The sequence below is a fragment of the Thunnus thynnus genome, chromosome 11 (genome assembly GCF_963924715.1).
Source record: "Thunnus thynnus chromosome 11, fThuThy2.1, whole genome shotgun sequence".
Lineage (NCBI taxonomy): Eukaryota > Metazoa > Chordata > Actinopteri > Scombriformes > Scombridae > Thunnus > Thunnus thynnus.
The window spans coordinates 24,251,276-24,276,661 of NC_089527.1; the positions used below are offsets into that span (position 1 = coordinate 24,251,276).

The 25,386-nt window shown below is 41.8% G+C and overlaps 1 protein-coding gene across 6 annotated transcripts in view; it reads left to right on the forward strand.

The window, feature by feature from the left end:
* Positions 1 to 492: 492 nt before the first annotated feature.
* Positions 493 to 25,386, forward strand: part of tbc1d4 (TBC1 domain family, member 4) — a 30,937-nt gene continuing 6,043 nt past the window's right edge. The window contains exons 1-19 of one of the 6 annotated variants that reach the window (XM_067604035.1): positions 493 to 1,602; positions 7,077 to 7,205; positions 7,307 to 7,544; positions 7,913 to 8,157; positions 9,269 to 9,358; positions 9,981 to 10,085; positions 10,238 to 10,370; positions 10,504 to 10,595; positions 10,778 to 10,888; positions 12,130 to 12,252; positions 12,813 to 12,872; positions 14,751 to 14,968; positions 15,453 to 15,605; positions 19,094 to 19,251; positions 20,825 to 21,028; positions 22,864 to 23,025; positions 23,204 to 23,362; positions 23,608 to 23,708; positions 23,823 to 23,966. In XM_067604035.1, the coding sequence (XP_067460136.1) occupies positions 1,204 to 1,602; positions 7,077 to 7,205; positions 7,307 to 7,544; positions 7,913 to 8,157; positions 9,269 to 9,358; positions 9,981 to 10,085; positions 10,238 to 10,370; positions 10,504 to 10,595; positions 10,778 to 10,888; positions 12,130 to 12,252; positions 12,813 to 12,872; positions 14,751 to 14,968; positions 15,453 to 15,605; positions 19,094 to 19,251; positions 20,825 to 21,028; positions 22,864 to 23,025; positions 23,204 to 23,362; positions 23,608 to 23,708; positions 23,823 to 23,966 (3,024 nt within the window). In that variant the 5' untranslated portion in view covers positions 493 to 1,203. Of the gene's footprint in view, positions 1,603 to 7,076; positions 7,206 to 7,306; positions 7,545 to 7,912; positions 8,158 to 9,268; positions 9,359 to 9,980; positions 10,086 to 10,237; positions 10,371 to 10,503; positions 10,596 to 10,777; positions 10,889 to 12,129; positions 12,253 to 12,812; positions 12,873 to 14,289; positions 14,367 to 14,750; positions 14,969 to 15,452; positions 15,606 to 19,093; positions 19,252 to 20,824; positions 21,029 to 22,863; positions 23,026 to 23,203; positions 23,363 to 23,607; positions 23,709 to 23,822; positions 23,967 to 24,717; positions 25,028 to 25,386 lie in introns of those variants that run through there. The other 5 variants (XM_067604036.1, XM_067604037.1, XM_067604038.1 and 2 more) reach the window with 5 other exon arrangements.

Consider the following 25,386-nt stretch of genomic DNA (forward strand, 5'->3'; position numbering starts at 1 on the left):
CAAAAGGGGGTCTCTGACCTGAAGTGTGTCTATTTAGTGGTCTATCCTGCAGAATGGAAACATGTCAGGACCCCTTCCAGCAGTGCAGTGAGTGTATCCTGCCTCAGTGAGGAGGTTGTATATGGCACAGTTACTATTTTTGGGATAGGTGGAGTTCTTGGAATTATGGCATTTGGTATGTGGGAACTCCTCTAGTGCACAAAGCGTATCATGTGATTTGAATCATCCAAAGCTATTATTCAGTACAACCTGCTTATACACTAAGAAGTGCTTTTTAAAAAAAAAAAAACTAATCGTAATGATTCATTGTGTTGCCAATTTGGAAAAGCCAGGTCCTCAAGGCTCCTTTTCAGAACCTCCTGGGACACCTGGTGAAGGCACTTCGCAGGTAGGTAGTATGATTTATGTCCGGGGGGGGGGGGGGGGGGGGGGGGGGACTCCTGCCGTAGGGTCTCAAAACACTTTCCACATTGCCATGAAAGAAGCTTTCCAGTTATTATGCTCAGTGGGGAAAGGTGGAGCCTCCTGTCCTGTCACGTTTCTCACAGCGGCTCTGCCCAGCCCACTCCTCCAGCAGCACATGGGATGGTTGGGCTCACAGCCGCTCCGCCTCCAAGACGCTGTGGAAGAAAGGATCAGAGTCGGAGGGAGGCTGCATTAAAAAGCGATAAACAAGCATCAATGTATGTACTCTTTAAATCTTCGAGAATGAAAAATGCGACGGCGGCAGCTATAAGGACGGGATTTTAGGGCTGGGGCTGTATTAATGCGCCGCCCTGTTATACCCTCAAGAAAGCGCGTCAAAAGAAATCTGGGCGACTTGTGTTTACACAGGAGCCATCCAAAGCCACGTTTTAGCAAGCAAGGTTGGTTGGGACAGTACAGTACAGGACTGTTTAGCTTCTGACTCACTGCCCGTGCAAATGAATAGATGTTTTTGAGAGGTTTGGATGGCATGGACTGTCGGAGCTGATCGAGGCGAGTGCATGTTGTGCATGTATATTAATCGCCTTCGTTACACTGTATGAACTTTCACTGGACATGGAAACTGTTGCAAACTAGCCACAACTGCGCCTGGCCTCGGTTGCAGGGAGTGGTGCATCGGCATCATTTTTTTCATCTTTTTTTTTTTTTGGAAAAGTGGTCTTTTATTAGTCTCACATTGCTGCCTGTCAAAGAGCTTGTCGAAAAAGTGTTGTCAACATGGAGTGTCAGTCCGAGAGGGAGAGCAGCCCTCCGAAGTCAGACAGGAGGTTCCCCCTGACTTACGTCGGCTGGTCCTCGCTGGACAGGCGGACCACGCTGCCCATGCTACCGTGGCTGGTGGCTGAGATCCGGAGGAGAGGCGAGAAGGGCGATTGCGGCCCCGCCGTGCAGCCGAGAGAAGTTCAGCTGGTGCTCAACACCCCTTTCGTCAGATGTGTCCCCTCCAGCAGCAACAACTGCTCAGTCTTCATATTCGAGCACAAAGCACAGCTCATCTCTCGCTTCATTCACAACAGCAATGACCTCACCTATTTTGCCTATCTCCTGAGGGGCCAGCCGGACAACCCCGAGTCCGAGATGTCCTGTCACGTCTTTAAGGCACGTGACCCCAACCAGGTAAGACTGTCAAGCATCTAACACATGTGACATGACTCAGGTGCAACAGAGATGCACATCACACAGCTATGTAAAGAACAATAGACTGGGAAAATGCAACCAGTAGGCATCAGTGTAATCCACTCAAAAATATTATTGCAGGAATATTGCTACAGTAAAGGCACTTAATAAAACCTGGAGTGAGCTTGCAATGACCTCATATGCTCAAAAGTCCAGTTAAAACAATACCAGTCTTTCAGTATAATGTTTTCATGTTAAGGGGGTTCAAGTTAAAAGTCTCCAGGGTCCTTAACTATAAATCTATGATGTCATTCTTTACAGTGAGGCCCACACATCTACATTTTTTAATGGACTGACTTTAGCTTTAGGTGTTTTCTGTTCTCTTAGCTCGTCAATGACTGTTTTTGATTGTATTTAAATGTCCTTTTTATGGTGTGTTTCTTTTGCACTTTGTCTCAGTGTTTTTAATATTTTATGTAAAGAACGTTGTTGCTGAAATGTGCCTTTATAAATAGGCTAAACTTGCCTTGCCTAAACACAAAACAAAGAAACGTCCTGCAAACCGTCAGCTGGAATCTCCTTGAGGTGACAACTATGTCATTTAATCTTACAAACAGTAGATTAGTGAATGGTCCAAAACATGTTTGCTTTGGTATTATGTATTTAGGCCACCAGTCGTAGGGGATGATAAACGGAGCACCCTGGATTTTTGGCAAAGTTAATCCATCTCTGTGCTTCCCTCTTTAGGGGATCAGACATCTCTGGTGCCTATGATGTGACAGGCACCAGAGCTCCATTGGCACAATATCGAGTCAGCACATTTACATGCTGATCAGCATGCCACTGTTGAGTAATAACATGAAATGTTGAACACAGACTAAAAAAAAAATCAGGAAGGTGGTAGTCAGTGTTCGAAAATCAATGCGTAGTCATACATTTTGGTCTCAGCTGACATGCAGTGTTGGTCTTTACTGTATGTCTCAGGCACTGTGCTCAAGAGCTCACCCCAGTGGCACTGATATGTGTGTGTGCGTTTGCTTGTGTGTGAGAGTTTGCGGTAGTAAGAGAAAGTGCTTAATCCATATTTTTTGTGTTTATACTGTACATGAATCATGTGACCACAGGACCAAGCTGATTCTTCACATGCTGTAAGGCAAGCTGTAGTCTTTTGCACTTGTTCATGTTATTCCTGTGTCCCTGTTGAACCAGGAAACCCTCACATATATTGTTCACAAATGTGCACGAGTTGTATCATGTTTCCTGTGTTATGTGCGAGGCCCGAGCAAGCTGTTTGTCTGCTGGTGAAAGCTGAGAGTGGAAGAAGCAACAAGTTTTGAGGCAGATGCACTTTCGAGGTGTCTGGCCTCTCTGCTGGGATCTTGGAAGTGTTTGCAGCAGTCCGAGAGGCAGCTTGAACATACCTCACTCAGCGTTATTACGCAACAGAAACTGGTTTGGCAACCAGCAGCTAGCAACATGTGCAAGGTGGACCATGTGGAATGCATGGCTCATTCTACCAGTAGACTTTCTCTGTGTGCAACACCCTGCTGCAGTTAGTGTTAATGATTTGATTATTTGCCAAGTATTTCCTGTTTACAGGCATACAGGGATTTTCTCTCGGCCCCCAAATGAGTTTGAAGATGTGATGAATAGTTTCATGTTTTCAAATCCGTTCTGAGCAGCAGACATGATAGGAGAACATTGTGTAAAGCCTGAGACCTCCGGCATCTATTGATATGATGTGAAAAGTTGAAATGAAATGACGCTCATGGTGTCTTGCGGAGCAGAGAGGGTTAGTCTGCTCACATGCAGCTCATCAACTCAGATAGTCTATGCATAAACATGGAATGTCTCATTGCGTGTGTTCCTTTGTTTGACAGGTCGGGTATGTAAAATCTAGTTAGACTTCCTCAACTTGAAATACAACTTCAGTCCTCATATATATATATTATAAAAGTTTTTGATCCAGCCATGTTTGGTTATATATAAATTGTAGCCAATCTGGCATTTATTGCTTGATTGGTTTTTCCATCGCTTGGTGTATCCTTTAGCAACAGACAGTAGAGCATAGTTTGACAGAATAATATATCAAATCCTGAGCTGCAGTTAACACGAGTTAAACAAACACTGTCATTTAGAGATTAATTATAACCTTTTCACCCAGCTCGGAGTCTGGGACACTTATTTACATCTTCAAGACAGCAGGCACAAATACAACACTGACTCAAGTGCATTGTGCCATTATCAAACTATAGACAATCAGAGCCTGCATAATATAAACCGTAGGCCTGTGTATTTTCCACCTCTGCTCCGAGTTGGAAGTGGACCACAGTGGAATCTCTCGCTGGGTGACCCTCCGCTGTCTAGTGGGTGCTGTTCATCATTCAGTGACTTGTAGGACACACTCATGAGCCAAGTCAGGGCAAGAGTGACATGCTTGTCTTAGCTGTTAAAGTCGAAATCCTAGTTAAGGATGAAAAGTTATTATTTTCTGCTTGTCAGCTTTACACAATGTGTAATTTAAAAACATTTAGTACATCCCGCAGTGTTATGGAGTATTATTAAACAAAAACAGGATATGTTTTCAAGACTCTTCTATTGAAAAGTGTTGATAAGCGTGTTGAGTCACACCTGTGCTAGCATAGGTTTGCCAGGCAGGACAGGTGGCTTCCTACAATAGGCCCTTATATCTGATCAAACAGTATCTGGTACATAGTTGTGCTGTCCTGTCTGGGAAGATTCTGATTTTTGGTTGCGAAAAAAAAGTGTATACAAGCAGGAGAAGGATAAGTGTGTTTAGTCACTTTCTGTCACTGCTGTCCCGCACATTGTTACTTTCAGTTATGGTCCTGCTATGTGTTAAGTTGACATGACTTGTCTTGCTTTGTTTTGAGTTGGGACATGAACTTTGTTAAACTGCGGTCTCTAGTTTGACCTCAGGCAGATGGAAAAGCACTGGGACGACATCATAGCTATAGTGAGGTGCGGCTGCAGACACGGGACAGCAGTAACCTGCTTTAAGGACCAATCCTTTTTAGAAAGTCGTTCCTCTAGTTGAACAAAGACAGACATGTGCACTGAAGCAACAGCGTTTGTCCAAGTTTATACTTGAAGTTATATTAATAAGCCACAGAATTCTACCAGATGTTTACATTTCATAAGACTTTCACTGATTGAGTCTTGCTTTGTACTGGGTTTGCTGTCTTTAATTTATTTTGAGTAACTTTGCAAAAACATCCGTTTATCACTTTTATCTTAAAAACATGCATCATGAATGCATTGAAATAGAGAATTATCTCCCATTCCCTTGTGTGTTTCCATCCTTATCTTGTATTGACACAATGATAACCTGTGCGTCTCTTAAAAGAAGTCTAATTAGGCCTAATCACGGATGCTGTGGGCGAGTGTGTGGGGCCCTCACTGTTTCCCAGTGGTTTGCCTTAATGGTGCTGATAAGGGCAACAGAATTATGCGCCAGCTACTGTTTGATCAGATATAAGGGCCTATTGTAGGAAGGTTTGACATAACATGGGCCAGTGCTCAGGACTCTACCAGCTCAGAGGGGACAATCCTCCTGTTTGTTTTCTCCTAAGCTCTAAATCTGCACTCAGCTGCAGGTGTTTATGTAGACAGGCTTTGGATCACAACCGGTGTCACTGATATTGTCTGATAGAACACAGGCTATGATGGGTGAAGGTCAGATATGAAAACCAGCTTGAAGAAAACTAGAGTGGGTGGACATGTTTGAATAGATTACCAGTGAAAAAAGCACATGGCTTCCCTCTGTTCCCTAACAGCACTGCTTGTCTGTGCCTGTCTCCACTCAAGGAATGAGCACCGTTACTGACTCTGTATTAGGTTGACTACAAATAATTAATCAGATCAAATGGTGCTGTGGCGTCATCTTACTCATGTATAATCCAGCAGCTCATTTAAATGTTAAGACAACACTGTCATTTTTTTTCCTCAGTGACAAAGTGACGCAGGACTATGGCCTAATTGCGTGACAGAGCGGACAGTACAGGCCCTCCGAATTACCTTGACCTCCTAGTGTCCACACTGGCTCCTCCTACGCAGAACTGCTTTTTTTTTTTTTTTTTTGTGAGACCAGTTTGATTTCATGTGCTGTTTGTTTTTTTTTCCACCCCTGGTAAAAGATGGAAACATGTTGTAGCCCTTTGGTTCATGATTCTTTGAAAGTCTTCGAAGATTCTTGGAAAATAAGCCAGCTAACAGTTGGAAAATCAATAATTTCACAGATCAGAGTTTTGAAGACACGGCTGTGTATGTGTGGCCAACCACACACACACCACCTGCCCTCTTCCTCGTCTCAATACAGCTCTCTGTCAACAGCCGCGCACAGCTCAACTCGGGGGGGAAGGCAGGCACTTGGAAAATGGGGCTTTAAAATAGCTCATGTGTTCACGGGCGGCAACATGGCAGACATCAGGCAAAGTATCTGATCTGTGTCTCGTAGATGAAGTAGCTTTTATGAAAAGCTCCCCATTTCTATCCTGTTGTTTTGGTCACGCCTCCTGAAATAAGACCAATGTATTTTTGTTACATAACTTTCCTCTGTCTCCATTAAAAATATATTTGCACAACAGTCACTATGTAACTTTTTTTTTATCAGTTATGATAGGAGATGTGTGCAGTGTGCAAGGCCACTGTTTGTTTAAGCGCTCATTGTTGTCTTAAACGAGGTATTTGGCTGACCTTGGTGGTAGCCCTTGGTTCTGGGCGCTCTTACAGTTTAGAGAACTGGAACTCAGAGGCTGTCAGTCTTGTTGTGTCTGCTAAAAGTATTGATGCTGCAATCGTTCAGTGCCCTCTGAGTTCACAAGTGTCTCAAGACAAGAGGGATGGATTGGCTTCACATTACCAAGTATTGCTCAAGATTGACATTGTCTGTCATGACTTGTACTATTTGTTTAGTTCCCTTGGATGCAAGTTATCAAAACATATTTCCTGCACTGGCTGCTCCTGCAGGTGTTGAACAAGGTGCAGGTGCTGAACACAGTAGAGCAGAAACAAGCTCAGTGACCTTCAAGTCTCTGATTTCTTCCAACACTCTTGTTTTGTCTTCTGTGGGCGTTCCCTGGCCTCCTTCCTTACTTCTGGTCACCATTGTAGTGTTTGTCTGTTGTTTACCAGCCTTTGTTAGCTCAAACTTCAAATTGTACCCTTTTTTTTTAAAGCCTTGAATTCTTTAAAGTTGCAACATGCAGTCGGGTCATGTCAGGTAAACATATTTTTACTCGTTTGTCAATCATACATTTATGTCCATTCTAGGTAATTAGGTTATTGCTATTGATGGTATTATGTCTATCTCAGTTACATTGAGTTATGTTATTCTCATGTTGCTGAAGAGAAAACCTCCTCCTGTTTGTTTCCAGTTCACTTCCCTTTCTCTTTTGTTATGGTTTTCCTTTTTTAGTGTCATATCCCTTTGTTCTACTCTCCTTTCTTTGTAGGTTCCTGAGGTGGTCAGCAGTATTCGCCAGGTGTCCAAATCGGCCCTAAAGGAAGACACCAAGCCCAAACAGGAAACTGATGAAGCCTTCTACAACTCCCAGAAGTTTGAAGTGCTTTATTGTGGCAAGGTAGCAATCTGTGGTTGAGTGTTTTCAGATAGGAAATGTTTTCATTTGACTTGGCTTGTGAAATAATGCCGTTGAATTACAAAAAAAAAAATTTTTTCCAGGTGACAGTCGGGCATAAAAAGGCTCCGTCCACCCTCATCGATGACTGTATCGATAAGTTTCGTCAGCATGAGGTTGAGCGCAAGCGCCTGCGCCTGCTCAACGGCCAGCGAGGGTCCTCAGAGAGCGCCCCTGTGGAGTTCATCATGGGGGGAGAAGGAGATCCACTCTCGTCTGTTCTGAATCAGAGTTTAGAAGACCCGGAAGGCCCTGGAGTGGAGGACGTGACCGGAGGTGGAGGTAGGAGCCTGTTGCAGATAGAAGATTAGGATGAATAGCTTTATTGAAATGATGCACGTGTGCACAGCTACGGTAGGAACAAAGGATCAAAGCTGAACCAGCAAGAGCCTGTAGGCAGTGTTTATAATACATAGTTTAACTTTCATGTTTGCCTTCATATGAATTTTTAAGTGGTCAAGATAAAATGGTTAAACCTGTCTGACTGGTTGTGTGGTGACCTCATGCACCAATAAGAATAACAGCCAGAACTATAAAAGTAAGACCCAGGTTGTAAAAAAAACAAACAAGCAAACAAAAAGAATTCAAGAAGTGCCAGGTACATTGATTTAAAGAAACAGACGAGCGTGTCTTTGCCGTATGTGTTGCAGGTAAAGGCCTCTCCAACAGTGCCAGTCAGAGCAGCCTGAGAGGAGCGTTCCCCGAGTGCATCCTGGAAGATTCTGGATTCGAGGAGCCGCAGGAGTTTCGTACGCGCTGCAGCAGCCTGGCAGGGAGTCTGCAGAGAAAGCCGGGGGAAAATGTCCTCATGGCTCCCACACGCCGCAGACACTCTAGCGCACCGAACAACGTCCAACCATCTGATGCGGACAAGAACCGCACCATGCTCTTCCAGGTAGAGGAAATGGAATTTAAAAAAAAAAAACTGCAGTTCTACTTTTCCATGAAAAGTAAATTTGGACTGTGCTTCTACTGCTGTCTTAGCTTCAGAATGAGTGTAGCGGCTCAGAGGTCTCTTATCTTGGAGTCCAGCTGACTGTGGGCACTGAGTCCGTTAGTAGAACACTGAGGATCTTTATCATAACATTAAAACCTGCAGCTTTGTAGGCACTTAAATGCTTTTCCAAGACCAGGAGATCAGTTGTATTTGAATTACAGTTATTTGCAGCAAACTCACAAAGAATGAGTTCTATGTGTGATCACAGTATGGATGGAGAACACACTATATGCCTTTGTAATTATATGTTATACTCTTTAGATTTACTCCAAAATTAAAGCTGATGTCAGGTTTATGGGCAGAATTCTAAATATACCCCCTTTTGTCAACGAGATGGATGGATGTTTTTTAGTCGCTCAACTGCCGACAAATCATAATTTGGCTTGAACAACTTTCAACAATTTGTCACACGAGAAAACCAAATGCTGGCTTTCTTCAGCGCTGTTTGTCACTGAAAACCTCTCTACATTTAGTCCAACGTCTTTGGTTCTCCCCGCCGCAAATCATTTTTATGTGCATGTCGTAGCTGACAGTTATAATGCGCTAGACTAGCTCAGCCTTGTGTTACTGCTTCAGTTAAAGAGGCTGTAACTCCTAGAATTTGTGACTGCAGCGCTACTCCTGTGAAAACAAAAGGCCGCGGCTTTATGAAAAGCATGCGGGTCTGAACAGTGAGCCAGCTGCCATTCCTCACACACCATGCCCATTTCCTCATGGCGCTAAATTTAACAACTAGAGCACAACGCTCAATACGATACTCAACTTAGCAGTCAATTATGGGAAAAATCGTTTGTGCAGACTTGTTGACCTTGATTTTGAGCCTGTGGTGTTTATGTTTCTCATCGAATGGGCCTCAGAATAGTTAAAGTCCTTGTCATGAGATACTTGACAGTGATATCTTTGTCTTAAGTGATAGCTGTGATCTACATAAAGTAGGAAGATATCATTATTTTGTGTGGTAACACTTTAACATTAATCTGTTTTGACCAAATACGCTTGTGTTTCCCAGGTCGGGCGTTTTGAAATAAACCTCATTAGTCCAGACAGTAAAACAGTGGTGCTGGAGAAGAACTTCAAAGATATCTCATCTTGCTGTCAGGTTGGTTTATTTTTACTTTCTGTATTTTCACTAAAAGTCCCTCTCTCATGTCTCAGCTGCAGTTGTAGCCAGAGAATAAGCTCAGACTGATTTTTGCACCATTATTTCTAGATATCCAATACATTAGTGCCCATTTTTATAGTACAGCAGGCTTTTTTTTGGTTCTGTCCTTAATTCAGAGGCAAATTACATCTTCATCGTTAATGTAGAAATGTGTCTTTTAAACAGACAACCAACATAAAGATAATGTACTGTCTGCTGTGAGCAAAGAGGCCATTTTACTAATCGAAAGAAAAATGGAAATGGAGAATGCAAAGAGCCATTATGATGCTGCAGTTTTATCATTTTCTCTTTCGTAGTCATTTCTCTCATATCATTATATTTATTATCATAATATGTACAGCTTATTTTTGCTTTTTACATATTTTTTAAATTTTCCTGCGTTGTGTTGCTTGTTGACTGTGCTGCTGTACGTGTCTCTGCAAATTGCCCCCCAGGCACAAATAATGTGTTTTGAATGAATTGAATTGAATCATTTATATTGCTGGACTGAATACAAAGACCCAAAGGTATTTGCCTGTACCTGCTGCCATTTATTCCGGTTTCCTTTGTCTGGATTTAGGGTATCAAGCAGACCGACCATTTTGGATTCATCTGTCGGGACCCATCAGAGTCTGGTCCCAGTCAGTATGTGTGCTACGTTTTCCAGTGTGCCAGTGAGTCCCTGGTGAGTCACATAGATGATGTGAAAGACAATTATTTCAGCTTTTGCTCATCACCCAATATGTTTATTTTAATCTCTACAAACCTCTCTGTGTCGTCTGTGTGTGTGTGTGCGCGCACGCCTGTCCTGGCCCCGTGTTTAACTTGATATGTCAGGTGGATGAGGTGATGCTGACCCTGAAGCAGGCCTTCACTACAGCAGCAGCCTTACAAAGCAACAAGACCCAGATCCAGCTGTGTGAAGCTTGCCCCATGCATGACCTGCACAAGCTCTGTGAGCGGATTGAAGGTAAGTCACTTGAACTCATACACACATCTTGCACTTCTCTCTGGCTCGACTCATGAATATATTGATGCACGGGCTGTTTCTCAGAGTTAAAGCAAGATAAAAGCACACTCCTTGTTTCCTCATCTGTTTCTAGGTCTCTACCCACCCAGAGCAAAGCTAGCCATCCAAAAATATCTCTCCCAGCTGACTGACAATGAGCAGGCTGAGATTTTCGAGCGAGTTCAGGTAAGGTTTGGCTCCACTCAGAAAAAGCACGCCTTCCCAACGCCCCCCGGAAAATTAGTGACATGTTAACAGTATTTGGTGATAGATTGCTAGAAACAGTGTATTTTTAGTGATGCTGCATCTGCGTCAAAGCAGTGTGTTTTTTTTTCCATCTTGTGTTCTGAGTCTTTGTGTGTCTGCAGAGGTTGAAGCCAGGATCAGACCAAGAGGAGAATGAGCTGGTGATTCTCCATCTTAGACAGCTGTGTGGAAGCAAACAGAAGTCCCATCTCCACATTGGAGAGACCCCTCAGGTGAATACATAACCTTGTAGATGACGACATTTTAATTGTAACTGCGAAAGTTGTGATACACTCCTATATCACAAAAGCAGAGATGAACCTCACACACATTCGCAGCTGTAGAGTGTTTTTTGAGGTTTTACAGTTAACTTAAAGAACTAAAGACATTTTCAGTAAAGAGAACAGTAAACAGCAGGTATCAGTATGATACAATTGCACTGGATTATATGCTGTGTCATTTCCTGTGAATCCTTCAAATTAGAGAGGGCAATCTAGCATGGGAATGGTGGACTCTGCCACTACCGATAAAACGACTATGTACTAGTGAGATGATTACTGAATGTAAATACATTGAATGGCTACTGCAGAAAAAATGCAGACCATAAAAAATATTGAAAATGGGTTTTAATTTCATGAAAATTATGATTTTAGCTTAATTTAGAAAGGCAATTCAGACCATAAAGATTTCAGAAATGATTAAGTGTAGAATAACACAGAAGTCGATGTGTCTCAGCTCTCTAGACCTCTCCTCCTCCAAGGATTTCTTATTCTAAGGTTTTTGTAAGTTTTTTTTTTTGTTGATAAAGCAGCAGTTTTAAATAGACAAGGTTGTGGAAAAGATTTGAGTTTTAAAAAAATCTGATGACGACATAATTATTAACCCCAAAATAAGACAACAGTCAGGTTGTTTTTTGTCTTGGTGATGCAACTTTTCTGAGCGATGGTAAGGTTGCATAGGATTTACAATGACAACAAATGTGTTTTTAAGAATTTTAATTTCAGCTATCAATAATCTAAGCTCAGCTGCTATCCCAACTGTAAAATTCATCACCTTCTGTGGGGATGAATAATGTTCCAGGAACATACCTAACCTCATGCTGTTAGGAAAGCAAATGGAAAAGTTTAGAAATATGGTTATCGATTGAATTATTGTTACATTCCATAAGTTGCTTGACGGGGAAAAACAACATTTGAAGTATGAATGGGTGAGGAATTATTACTCAAGCATGATGTAGCCTGAGGGATTGTATGTTAAATATTATAATTCAAAAGGCAAGACTTCAAAAACAATTCCAGTATTATTAAAGCTCCAAGCAGCTGTAGACTCGTCTTTGTCATCTTGGACACGTGGTTCGCTACTGTACGGGTGCACAGAGTTCAAACTTACCATGGAAGTCATTGCGGTCACATTTTATCTATTATTTCTGTGATGATTTGTCATCATATGTCTGTTCATTGTTGTCGTCTGACAGAATGCAGCAAACAGCTCGGCAGCAGGAGACGGCGCAGCCACCAGCAGTCGCTTCAAACTTGATATTCTCAAGAATAAAGCTCGCACCTCCCTCACCAGCTCTCTGGAGAACATCTTTGCAAGGGTGGGTCTGAACAGAAAGGTTTTTTTTTTTTCCAATGCATTTTCTTTCCTGCCCCTCCTTTATTTTGGAATTTAATTTCCTGTTATTATTTCTTCACCATTTCAGATTTTTCTCTTTGTCTAAGTTTATCCCCGTTTTTGTCTTGTATTTTTCCACAGCAGACAGAATAAAGCCACTGTGCTATGAAACCTTTATGTGTCTCCCTGCTCTCCCTTTGTATCAGTTGTTGTTTCTGTGTCATTATCATCCAGGGGATTTGGATTGACCCATATCTGCCAGTGAGACAGCAGAATAATTCCTTGGTAGAAGGATCCAGGCAATCTGAGACCTCTGCTGCCATCTGTTATTGTCTCAGAGAATTAGATGAAATATCACATTGTAAATGTTATCAAGTCAGGAAACATGTTTTTAATTGCTTGTCGATGTTTTACTATAATACCAAGTTCTTGTTTTGTCAAAGGCAGTTGTTACAGATTTTAAAACTCATATGTTTTTAAAAAAAAAACCTTTTTTCTATTTCCAGAGCTTGTTTCATATTTTGTAATCACCTCTGTCACCAGGGCGCCAGCCGGATGCGGGGCCGTTTGGGAAGCATGGGAAGCATGAGCAGTTTTGAAAGAGTAAGTGTCCTTGAGGGGGAACATGACAATTCCCAGAACTTCGCTCCGGGGGGCTCTGGGAATTCTCACTTTTTACCCAGTGGCTTTTAAAAGCATGGGATAAACTGGTGTTCACTTTTAGTAGTAAATGTCAGTGTCAGTAGATGCAAGGCTGCCCACTGTGCTCCTCTCACATGGGGACATGTTGCCAAGCTGCATTAATCCCACACAGTTAAACGGTGAAAGCTGCAGTGGTCAAAAACAGTACAGTACAGCAGGGAGTGTGTTTACAGAACTGTCAGTGAACCTTTCGGGGTTGTCGGCTCCGCTGCGTCACTGCTGTGCAGAATGTGGAGTGAGCGTGTGATGGAGTCCTTCTGACACCCCATCAGTCACGATGGAGTTAAAGCAGAGATGTGCAACTCATGATATTATTAAACACACAGAGACATGAAGTAGACCCTCCCATGGCTCGGAATATTTCTAGCAATCACATGACTTTTACTTAGCCTGTTGCGTTGCATTCATGTCATGTCAGATTAATGAAAATATGAATTGCCAAGTGGTAGCTCCAAATAGGATGTGTGAGGATTTTTATAAGCTGCTATGTCTCCTACTTTCATTAAATCCACCAACACTAGCTGTTGCAGATATGAAAAATCAAATCAATTATTCAGAGTCTCAGTGATCTTATAACAAGCAACTCATGTTGTGAATTTTATACTATAAGCAAGTATCATGAATATGTCGTCCTGTTGTTATCATACCCAGAATTAAGAGACATTATTACATGTGAGCATATGTGTATAAGGAGCTCACCTGTGCTCCTTGTTGTTATGTGTTTGAAGGTCAGAGGTATGTTGTTTGCCCTGTGTTTAAGTCATTAAGTAGTCATCTGGGGATTGTGTCAGGATGCCGCCGATGTCCTGGCAAGCAGGAAATCGAAGTCAGGATGTCCAGTTTGTGCTTCTGCTGAGCCAGGCCTCTCCAGGCTTCCTCTTCTTAGTCCTGTCAAGAGAAACAACATACCACACAAGTGTGATCTGAACCACTTAATCTTATCAGCATTTCCTAAAATATACAAATCATAATTAAACCAATTAGCTGGCACCGATGACATGATTTACATGTGTGCAATGTGTTTAGCAGTTCAAGGGATTCATCAAATGAATTGTTTGAGATAGTGATAGTACTTTAGTGTTTTTTTTTCCTCTATGCACATCAGAAAAGGCTGTGCAACCATCGCTGCATTTCCCCTGTCATGTCAGATCTTAGTGAGGGAGGTCTCTAAAAGCATGAAGGGAGGAGATTGGACGGTATTCATGTGTAGTGCGGCCACTGAGGGTCTGCCCACCAATAGTGTGTGATGCCGTAAGTCACAGGACACTGTCCATTAGAATACAATGGATGAGGGAGTTGTACTCTACTGCCAGGCATGAGGCGGCACTGAGTCCAAGAGTGTTGAGTGGAAAGTTGAAGCTGGACTGAGTCCTGCTGTGGGGTAACATTGGCTAGGTGAGTGCAGACCTGTAACGTGAGTAGCTGAGTTGGTGTTTTATTTGGCTTCAGCCTGAGAATAATATCTGGAATATGGAATTACAAGCTGTGTTTGGTTTGACTTCCAAAGACATTTAGTGTGATTATCACACCCTTTGAATTTAGCCTGTGTGGACCCAGGTTATTGACCTGTGTAGCTGTACACAATATTTCATAGGATTTTTTTATTGGATTTATTGTGTTCAGCTTGTCATTAGTCACCACTCTCTCTCTTTGTATTAACCTCCTGTCACTCCAGTTGTAAAATCAGATACATCAGAAAATCCAAACATGCATGAAAATACTTTAAAAATGGACATTACTATAAAAGGAATTATGCACTGACATCTTACTCTTACTCAGCAGGATGAGGAATCTCCTGGTTACTCCCCTCCAAGTTCCCCTCCTGCTTTCAATGATGACGACCCGGAAGCTGGCCTGCAGTTCCGTCGGCGCGCCCACACCTTCAGCCATCCACCTGTGAAGAAACGCATCTCCTTCGAGGGTCAGCCTACCAACCAGGGGAGACACACTCCTCTTCGCAGACAACACTCTGTTAACCCAGAACTGCTGGAGAGCAGGTAAACTCAACACACACTTCAAGTATTACTCACTGAATCTGTGGGTGTAAGGAATGATCAATGCACAATATGGTTTTTTTTTTAGTAAAGTTGCAGTAGAGGATGTTTTGCACAGAGTGAATTGTACTGACATGTTTTTATAAGAGAGAACTTTTGTGTTTTGTTTAGATACGGCTAAAGCTAACATTGCTAAGACAATCATAACCTGTTGCTTTTCGTTTAATCAGTTTCACACTAACTAAATATTTAGTTTGACCTTTTGACATACACACAGACAATGTAGTCTATTTGCAGCACTTTGATCAGTCCTAAATCTCTCCAACCTCCAACCCCTACTATCCTTGAACAATAGCATCACAAGTTTCCTGTCACTGTTTTGATCCCTCATGAGTTCCTTTGTGCTTCAACCATCAGCCCTTTCTTTTGTGTAATGTGTTTGTTATTTTTTTTTTATTTGTGGGCATTTCATGTTTGGCTCGCCAAGTCCCGTGGCTGTCTCGAGAACGCGCAGTGTTTCGGAGAGCGAGTCCTCCTTCAGCCTCCCCTCCTCCTTCTCTACCCCCAGTTTCCTGAAAAGCTTTTACCAGGGCTCACTGGGCTCCCTGAGCTCCCTGGCAGACAATGGGAGCCTTAAGAGGTGAGAGGGGTTGTGCAGTCAAGACCCCCCTGCTTAGACCCGAACATAGCGGCCAGGGACTTGACAGATGGGATGACCGGGGTGGGAGGGAGGAACGTTTTTTTTGCTGGGATGGCAGTAGCCGTATACGTGTTGGCTGTCCAAACCTTTTAACACCCAGCTTTTTCCTGTCTATCCACAGCAACTTTTTATTAGTAAAAATACTTTCCAGCTATTTATTTTTTTCCCCATCGTCTCTGTAGCTGGACCCACCTTCTTCCTGTTTCGCTCAGAAGTAGAAGGGGATACTGATACACCCCTCTCTTGTTGTGTTTGCATGATGGATGGGAAGCTATTTGCATGGCAGAGCTATACTTAACCTGGATTTATAGCCTTTATTAACTGCATGGAACACTTTTGCCAGTGCACTTGATGATGCCCTATTATCACTACTCTAAGCTAGAGAGATGCACTGATATCGGATGTCGGTCCGATACTGACTCAAATAGCTGGATCGAGTATCGGTGACAATGGGCCGATCTGGTATCGGACACCATTATTTTAATAAATAACAATTCAGTAAATTTATATCTATGTATTTATTTGTTAGATTGTGTTTTACAAAGATAGGAAGGCAACATTTAAAGGGGACCTATTATGCTTTTTCTTATTTTCAGTAATATAATGTCACAGTGTCGGAAGTTCATATTAAATGTGGCCAGCTTCAGACTGCTCTGAACGCTCTGTTTCAAATATTTTTTTCTACTTTCAGCCCGAGCCGATGTCGGCTCATGACAGATTTCTTCATGTGGTCATCTGCTCCATGCACAGCGCGCAAGTTTGCTGCACTGCTCCGCTAATATTATGGCATTTTTCCATTGTTTTGGGGGTAAACACGCTGAGCCATGACTCCATCACACAGAACAGCCAAGTAAAATGAGTTGTTTCTCTATTGGGGGTGTGCTGGTAGTCTGCAGCTCTTCATCAAACATCTCATTGTGGCTGTTTCTGCTTGAACTATTACTCTCTTCATTATATCAGGCACTGCTAGGGATTTTTACTATTCGCGCGCGCAGCTATATTCAGGAACCTTTCCGTTTTGCACCTTTTCACTCATGCCGTGGCAATGCTGGAATAGATGGGGCAGGGGACAGTTCAGCAGACAGCGGTAATGCAACACTTATGGATGCCAACCACCATAAAACTCAACAGAAGAAGAAGACGATGGGGGGGGGGCATGTGGGTGTATGCGGCGGAAGAAGTCATTATTGTTTTTTGTTGGCAGGCATGGCGGGCACAAGCTTTTTTTGTCTGGTGCCAATGTTCTTGTATTTAATATTCAACAAGTTCTTGAGACAAATCATTCGTGAAAGCATTGGAAAGGCAACTGTAAACAAGTCAAGAATTCAGATATGTCATCAGCGGAGTCTTGTGATTGGTTCGCCCACTCCTCGTGAAAGTGTCTCTCGTCAAATGGACATAACCCTTTATGTGATTGTCTCTGCAATGTTACTGCTTTCATTCACAACACTGCCGTACTGGCATTTTCCCTGAAATGTTAAAGGTCTTCCGGTGGGAAATTTGCTGCACAGATTTCCCTAAATATTGATCCCTGCTCCTATTCACACATGACCCCTTGCAGGAAATGTTTCTTAACATTTCAGGGAAAGACTGCATGTGTGAAAAGGGTTTAATTAAACACTGGTATCGGATCGGTACTCGGTATTGGCTGATACCCATAGCCCAGGTATCAGTATCGGTATTGGGACTGAAAAAGTCACATCAGTGCATCACTTCTCTAAATACATCACTGAGCTGATTCAACTCAGTGATGTATTTATTTTGAAAGGTTGCTGTTAATGTTCAACTAGCTAATGCAGTTTGATCAACAAAAGAGGACATACCGCCGTGCGCCTGAGAATCTCTTGATTCTCTCTGGCAGCGCTGCATCGACAACACACAGGTGTCCGGATGGCAGAAAGTAAAGGTTAACATCTCCATTATGAATGAGATTCAGAGGAGGAGGCTGTTGTAAAATGTCATTTTCACAAGATGTTTTCTTCTTCTCTGACAGCATTCCAATCATCTAAGTGCTTGCATTGATGATGCAGGAGCAAGAAAAGCTTTTTCAGCACACGTTGCCCCTGATGATGAATAACAGTGGGTTTAAAAGACGACGTGTTGAAAAAGCCTTGACCTGCTGGGCATTTAAATATGAATATGTCAACTTGTTTACAGCTAGGTTTGCATTATCTGTTGCAATGTGAGAGAACTTCAACACGCTGTCTTTTCTGTGACTTTTTATCAATGAGCATAATACTGTAAAATGTAATATGTCAAGTGAAGAGTTTTAATCTGCTTAAGAAGCTATGATAAATGTGCAAAACAGCTGTGAGAAACAAAACCATCATGTCAGTGATTTAGGCACTTGTCTAAATTCAGAGTCACTTCCTGTTTTTCATCGTGCACATGATCAGACAAGAGTGTGCTGACCAAGCTTATTAACTACTGTATCTGTCAAGTGCTCGCCACTATTAACTATAACGAATGTACACTATGTCATTCCACTGGTGCTCATAAACTACAATTCAAAATGTACCAATATAATATAAATCTATGAATAACAGAAAGGGAGAGAGACAAGGAGACAACAGAGAAGAAGAACATGGCTCATGGTTCATCTACTGTAACATTTCAGACGGTTACATTATGATATTATTGTCACATTTATACATCATCAAATCTAGTTGAATGTAACTTCACTAATCACTTAAGTGAAGCAACCAAACCTGCAAAAGAATGTATACTGCTATTGCTATTGTACTAATTAGCTTCAGACTCTCTAATTACATGATGCATCATTATGAATGTAAAAAAAGTGAACAATGGGTCTGATCTTCACTCTCCTTTTTTCACATACTGTACAAATATATTAACACAAATAGCAGGTGCACCTTATTTTACACATATGACCAAACACTGCACTGCGGTTGTTGCAATTGCACCATTAAAATGTAACCATTAGGGCTTGGTTCAGCACCTGACAACTTCATTACATTGTCTGAATTTGATTTTTACCAGCTTTTGGTGGGTTGGAGCTGTGAACATTAACTTTTTCAGCTGCTCCGGCAGCTCTGTAATTACATTTTCATCTCTACTCATTTTTCTCCAGAAAATGAAGAAACACGCACGCGCCGCGGCTGTGTCTGTTTCACATTCTAACTTTGAACTACCTTCTGCTTCATTAACATGGTTATTTAATGGCTGGCACTTTTTTTTTTCATCAGTATGTTTATGATTCATCTTGACCATTTTTCATGAACTCGGAGAGTCTTTTGATGAGAAGCTTGTATAAGGTTTCATCTGTTGTTCCTGAGTGGAGAGGTTTGATGCATGTGTGGAAGTACTGAAGGATATGTGTGTGTGAAAGGGTGCTGAAAGAGTGTTGGTGTAACACGACACCTGACTCGTTTATCGGGTGTCTGTGACGCTGCTGTCTTCTCTCTTAGCAATGGGGAAGGTAGGAAGAGGACCCTGTCTGCCTGCAGCAGTGACTCTGTGAGTGGAGGTCTCCCCCCAACCCCACGCAGGGTCTCCTGGAGACAGAAGATCTTCCTGAGGGTCGCTTCACCCATGAACAAGCCTTCTGCATCCATGCAGCACCCAGGTCTGGTAACACAATCACTCTGGCAGTTCGTGCAAAGCATGACATGATGCACAATGAATAAGCTCTGAATAATCCAAAAGTGCATAGAAAATGAGCACAAGACAGGGGGAGCACTGACACTCTGAAACTCCATATTTTCAAACTGCGCGCATACATGGGACGTGCAGTAATTTCGAAAGGAATGAGAAATCTTCATGCTTGTCAGATAAACACTGATAAAGGAGCTTGTGAAAGTGATCCTCTTACATGTTCCCATGGCCAGTTTTCTTGCCTTTTGCACAGTCTTTCTGTTTTTTGTAGTCGAGAGATCTTAAAAAATGTAGCAAGCAAATTATTCCTGGATCTAGAGCGTAACTAATATCTTGGCCACATCTCAGATTTTAATCAGTCTTGCTTTTTATTATTTTGTTTTTGTAACTTTTTCTCTTTAAAAGAGTGGCACAGCTAATTAATGCAGAATGTAAATGGTGAGAAATCTGGTGGCAATACTATTGCCTAACTTTATTTTTGCAAAGCACACATTTTCATACACCAATCCCAAATACAGTTTTTACATTTTAAATTATTTTACTTAACAGTAGCCCACAATGACATGTCTTTTTTATCCCTCATCAAAAACCTGCCTTATTGGCCTATAAAGCTGTTGTGGCTACTTTATTAGAAAACAGGTTAGCTATTTAGACATTCAGCAGACATGGAGCCACATTAACATTTATTTAAAGACATGTCTCTGGTGACATGATGAATGTAAGCTCAATATTGCCTCTCCTGATATATCTGGCTCTTTAGCTGCTAGATGGTCAACTTTCTTCTAGAGCCCAACCGATATATTGGTCAGCCGATGTCATAGGCCGATATTGGCCTATCACAGATATATCAGTTATCGGATATATTTTTTGAAAAATTAAAAAGTTATATAGGCAATATTTTATGTATATTTGATCCTTTCTCTCAATTCAAGTTTAATATATATGTACATATGTTTTTTGTTCTACATATATCTTTCATATCTTTGTCACAAGTGTTTGATAACCACATTTGAGGGATCATTGCAAAAAATGTGTGTTTATGTATATATCGTGTATATACATGCATATACAAGATTATTGGCCGATATATTGATATCAGAATTTTTTTACTCCTGAATATCGGTATTGGTATCGGCATCCGTTCCAAAAATCCAGTATCGGTCAGGCCCTACTTTCTTCACTAGTTAGTTGCTAACTTTGTCTGCAGTTTGGTGCTGAGCAAGTCACATTACAGTGGGTTTATCACAGCTTTGTTGCTGAAGACAATTGTCTCTTGGTGTTGGAAAGCAGGTTAATGAGAGAAGTGAGAGTGTACCAAAACAGTAAATATGCCGTAGAGCCAAATTAATGAGCTAAAAGAGGCTACAGGCTCTGTTCATGACTGTACAGCTGCACAGTCGAGTGATAATTGTCGGTTCATCACTATGAGCAACTCCTTTCACATTATACACTTAATCATTAGAGTCACTGTTACTATGAAAAGTAGTGATAAGTGGAGCTTTAATTGTATAAGTAAAAAAAAGTGCTTTCTATGAATGTTTTAGACCACTCTGATGCCAGGGAGCTGTTGCCTCTCTCTCCTCGTGCAAGTGTGGATGTGTTGGGGAACCTGCTGCCCCAGACAGGCGAACAACCGTCTGGGGAGAGGCCCAAGAGGACGGGGACTGACTATCGAGCTCTTTGGAAAACTGCCATCCACCAGCAGATCATCCTGCTGCGCATGGAAAAGGAGAACCAGAGACTGGAGGGTGAGTTGCAGTTACTACTGGCCATGTGAACTATGATAATTGCTCCAGAACAAATCCCTCCTTTGGTCACATGAATTAGTAATTTGAAGAACAAGATGTCCATGCTCTTGTTGCAGCTAGATCACTCAGTGACATTCAATGTTAAGTGTATTTGTTTCTCTGCAGACACTGGTGATATTTATAAGTTGTCATGAGGCTCTTCTCCTCAAAAACTGCTCACACTGGGTCTTATTGTTAAGGTTTATCTGCCGTTGAAGATATTTATTACAGCGGTAGTTTCTTTTTTTCTCAAGTATCATGAAAAGTTTCACTCTCTGCCCCATGCTCTAACATTTATATTCTTGTTCCTGACTGAGGCTTTGTCAGCGTGCGCAGTGTTAGAAGCCAAAAGAGTTGATGACTCCTTAAGCTGTCGTTTCTGTTTATTTTGAGAAGTCAAATGTTGCCGTCTTGGTTTGAGATTCTGGTGCACAGCTATATTTAGAGCAGAGTGTTTTGGGTGTTGCAAGTATACACACAGATCAACACACACACAAACACACTCAAACAGACACTGAGTAGGTTAAAGTGCATAGAACTAATCTTTTTCATGGAAAACCCATCAATAACAGCTATGTAAGGTCAGAGTTCAGTAAAATAACCGGACATAGCTTTTGGAAACATCGCCCTCTAATGGTCAGGGTTATAAAGGGTGCATCCTTTCCTCTCCTCCCTCACTACCACTTGTCTCCTAACAGGAAGTTAACTGATGAGGAATATAGTGGAGAAGAGGAAATTGAAGCCATGCCAGACAGTTAATGAGCTACTTTATTATCAAAAGTGGATAACAGCACGAAGTAAAACCGCACCCTATAGATTATAAATTCTTAATCCTATAATGTGTATCATTTGTATGCATGCACAGCTCAAAACACAGACATCAACATAATTTTACATGCACTGACCTCCTGCTGTTAAAGTTGTTGTTAAGTTGTGTGAACTGTTATGATCTGAAAACTCTCCCATCATTCAATTATACGATACGGTTACAGTACAGATCATTCCCCTAACCCTGCAATCATTTAAAAAACAGTAAGCATGACAGTGTCAGCATTAATGTCTATCTCACAGGGAAAAGGAGGAGATAGTGTAGAAAACTAGGAGACTTTTTTTCATTTGGGGGAGCCTCTGGATACACTTGCTATGTGTAGCTTTTATATTCAGACCACCAACACATCTCTTTCCCTTTGTTTGTTATTATGACGCCAATGCTGGTCTGAGGACCTAACTGTGAATAACTATTTTCAATAGAAGGTAAGCAAAACAAAAGGAGCACCTGGGCTAAAGGAAGGTGTTTTGCATGATTTGGGGTGTTGGTTTATGTTCATTCAATTCAGCTTCTTTTTGTTTGCATGTTCGGGGGTGATCATACTTTATGGTGTTTTGTGTTTCTTTTGTCCTGTGTACCTCTCCCCGCTGTCTTGATTTAGCCTCTCCAGGCCCTCCAGCATAATGGATCTTTGGTGTTAATGTGGTTATTGTGGCTTGTGTTTATGTGGTAGGCTTTCAATGGTAACTGGTGACAAAAAGGCATAAGGGACAATATTCACACTTGCTTTCAAATCTGACATCTTTTGATCAGCTATATTCTGTTTTACAACAGTGAAAACAGAAGGGCTTTTGTGTTCTTTCTAAGTACATCTCTCTTGTGCTTGCCTCAGGTCTTGATTTTCTGGTGCATCAGAGAATCATAAATAACATGTAAAAATGATACCACGATATGTGCATATGAAAAGGTGCGCTTTAAGATTCAATGTGTTCTCTAATCTCTTTTTATTCTGTTGTTTGTGTTGCAGCGAGCCGAGATGAGCTGCACATCCGCAAGATGAAGCTGAACTACCAGGAAGTGGGCCAGTGCTCCAAAGATGCACAGGCATTGTGGGAGAGAAAACTGACAGCTCCAGGCAGAACGACAGTCCCACAAGACCAGGAGGAGATGTACCGTGCACTCTGCCAAGGTGAGAGAGAGTATGTGTGTGTGTGTGTGTGTTTTTTATGTGTAAGAAAGTGAGAGAAAGCTGTAGAGAATACATCCTCATCTATGTCTGTAGCTATGATTTTTCATGCAGCTGTACATGTGTGTGTGTGTGTGTGGGGTTTTGAACGAGCTCTTCTTCTCTTGCTTTTTGCGTGCAGGTGTTTCCAAAAGCAGGCGTGGGGAGGTCTGGTTGCTACTTTCCCATCAGCACCGGCTGTGTCACAGACTGCCCCAACGTCAACAAGCCCCGGACACCCCCTACCAAGATCTGCTGAAGCAGCTCACCGCACAGCAGCATGCCATTCTGGTGGATCTAGGTGGGCACATTATCATACAAGTCATGGAGAGCAAACAAATTTGACTGTTTTATTTTCTGTATTAGTTAATGAGAATAATGCACGTTATGGGATTTTTTTTAGAGGATTTTGGACATTCCTTTTTTTCAAAAAAAATCTCAGCTTCTCTACACAGCAGCTCATCAACATCAACTTTTTCTAGTTATGTTGAAAGTTCACAGAAACTGAACATTTAGTAAACATTCAGATGTTAATCTCCTCCTCAGGCCGGACCTTCCCCACCCACGAGTACTTCTCAGCCCAGCTGGGTGCTGGGCAGCTTTCCCTCTACAACCTCCTGAAAGCCTACTCTCTGCTGGATACAGAGGTACACAGGACAGACACATTTCCTTTCTCCATAATGCACATCTGTAAGGCCATAGTGATGGTGATTATCAGATTTGCGTTACATAATGTGTGCACTCTTGTTTTGTACACGCAGGTCGGCTACTGCCAGGGTATCAGCTTTGTGGCTGGTGTGCTGCTGCTCCACATGAGCGAAGAACAGGCCTTTGACATGCTGAAGTTCTTCATGTACGACCTCGGTATCAGACGCCAGTACAGACCTGACATGGTCTCTCTGCAGGTCAGTACAAGAATGTGTCGAGGGACCACTACAACATGTAATCACAATGTGAGGGACCTCATTTCTGTGTATATAAAGAATAAATCCCCTAAATTTCTCTTCTGCAAGATAATTTGAGGCTCAACATCAGACACGATTACTTGTTGTGCAAACATTCAGTTTTAAAAAGGTCAAATTAGAGCTCCATTCAATTACAGGTTATGGCAGACTGATATCACTTTACATGTGATACTGCAAGAAAGAAAATGCCCCGAACATTAAAGGTACCCTGTGGAGTTTCTGACCTTTCTTTTGTTTGTTTTTTTACGAATGGGTCCCCTTTTGTTTGTCTTGTGCACTCAATCGAGGACGCACACACACAAAGGCAGGGAAGAAGAAGACTGCAAGCTAGTAAACATAGATGGAAGATTACAAGATTTACAATACTCATAAAAACGGATTTGTAAATGTTTTATGAAGAAAGAATCGCTTTCAACACTTTTGTTAGACCTGAAGGATACACACAATGCATTGTGGTGAGTAAAACTCTATGTAAACATGACTTTTGTTTGTTTACAAGACATCTGCAGCCCCCCTTTAAAACCTTTATTCAACAGGATTGCCTCATTTTTTAAAAATTGCCATCAGAATAATTTGAGGGGGCTATTATTACATAAATATTCTACAAACAGTAGCTTTAAATTTAAATACTATCATTAAAGTTTTTAGCCTACTGTATCAGAAATACTGTAAGTAACAGCCACCACTCTGGACACATATATTCAGCATGGCCTTGTGTGAGTTATTGGTTAGCGACAGCAAACAGTAGTCAAGTGTCTCCACCTCTTATTCAAACCACACCTGCATGCTCATTCTGTTAGCCTCAGTTAAACATCAGCTGACTCATTGGGGTTAAAGCATCAGCTGGTGTGGCAATGTTTAATCTACAGCAGGTAACAATTTAGCCAAGCAGTAGCCCGCTGAGTTTCTCTACACTGCAGTTCTTTTTTTAAGAAGTTTGCAGAGACAGGAGGAATTTGTGCTGTTCTCTCTGTGCAGTGTTTCAGTACGAGGAGGTAAAGGTATTACTTTTTTTCTTTGTAACTGTCAGGAAATTGTAATACTGATAACAGCCAATTTTAGCTCGAGCTAACTTCTGCTTCTCTTTTCAGTCTGCTGTGCATTTCACTCTAGCACTTGTCAGATCACTGTAATATATTGTTAAGAGCTGTTAGAGTTAGCATAGCTTATCAAATACTTGGACTTGATGCATGTCAGAGCAAGACTCTAAGATACCACTGATAGTACTTAAGTAACTGGCTGCTTGGGCAAAGGATCATTTGCCAACTATAATAGTCACACTGTTTTGGGACAAATCAAGATATACCAGTTTTCTCTTCTACAGCTCATGTTTTGACCTGTGTGTGTATATCTGTGTGTG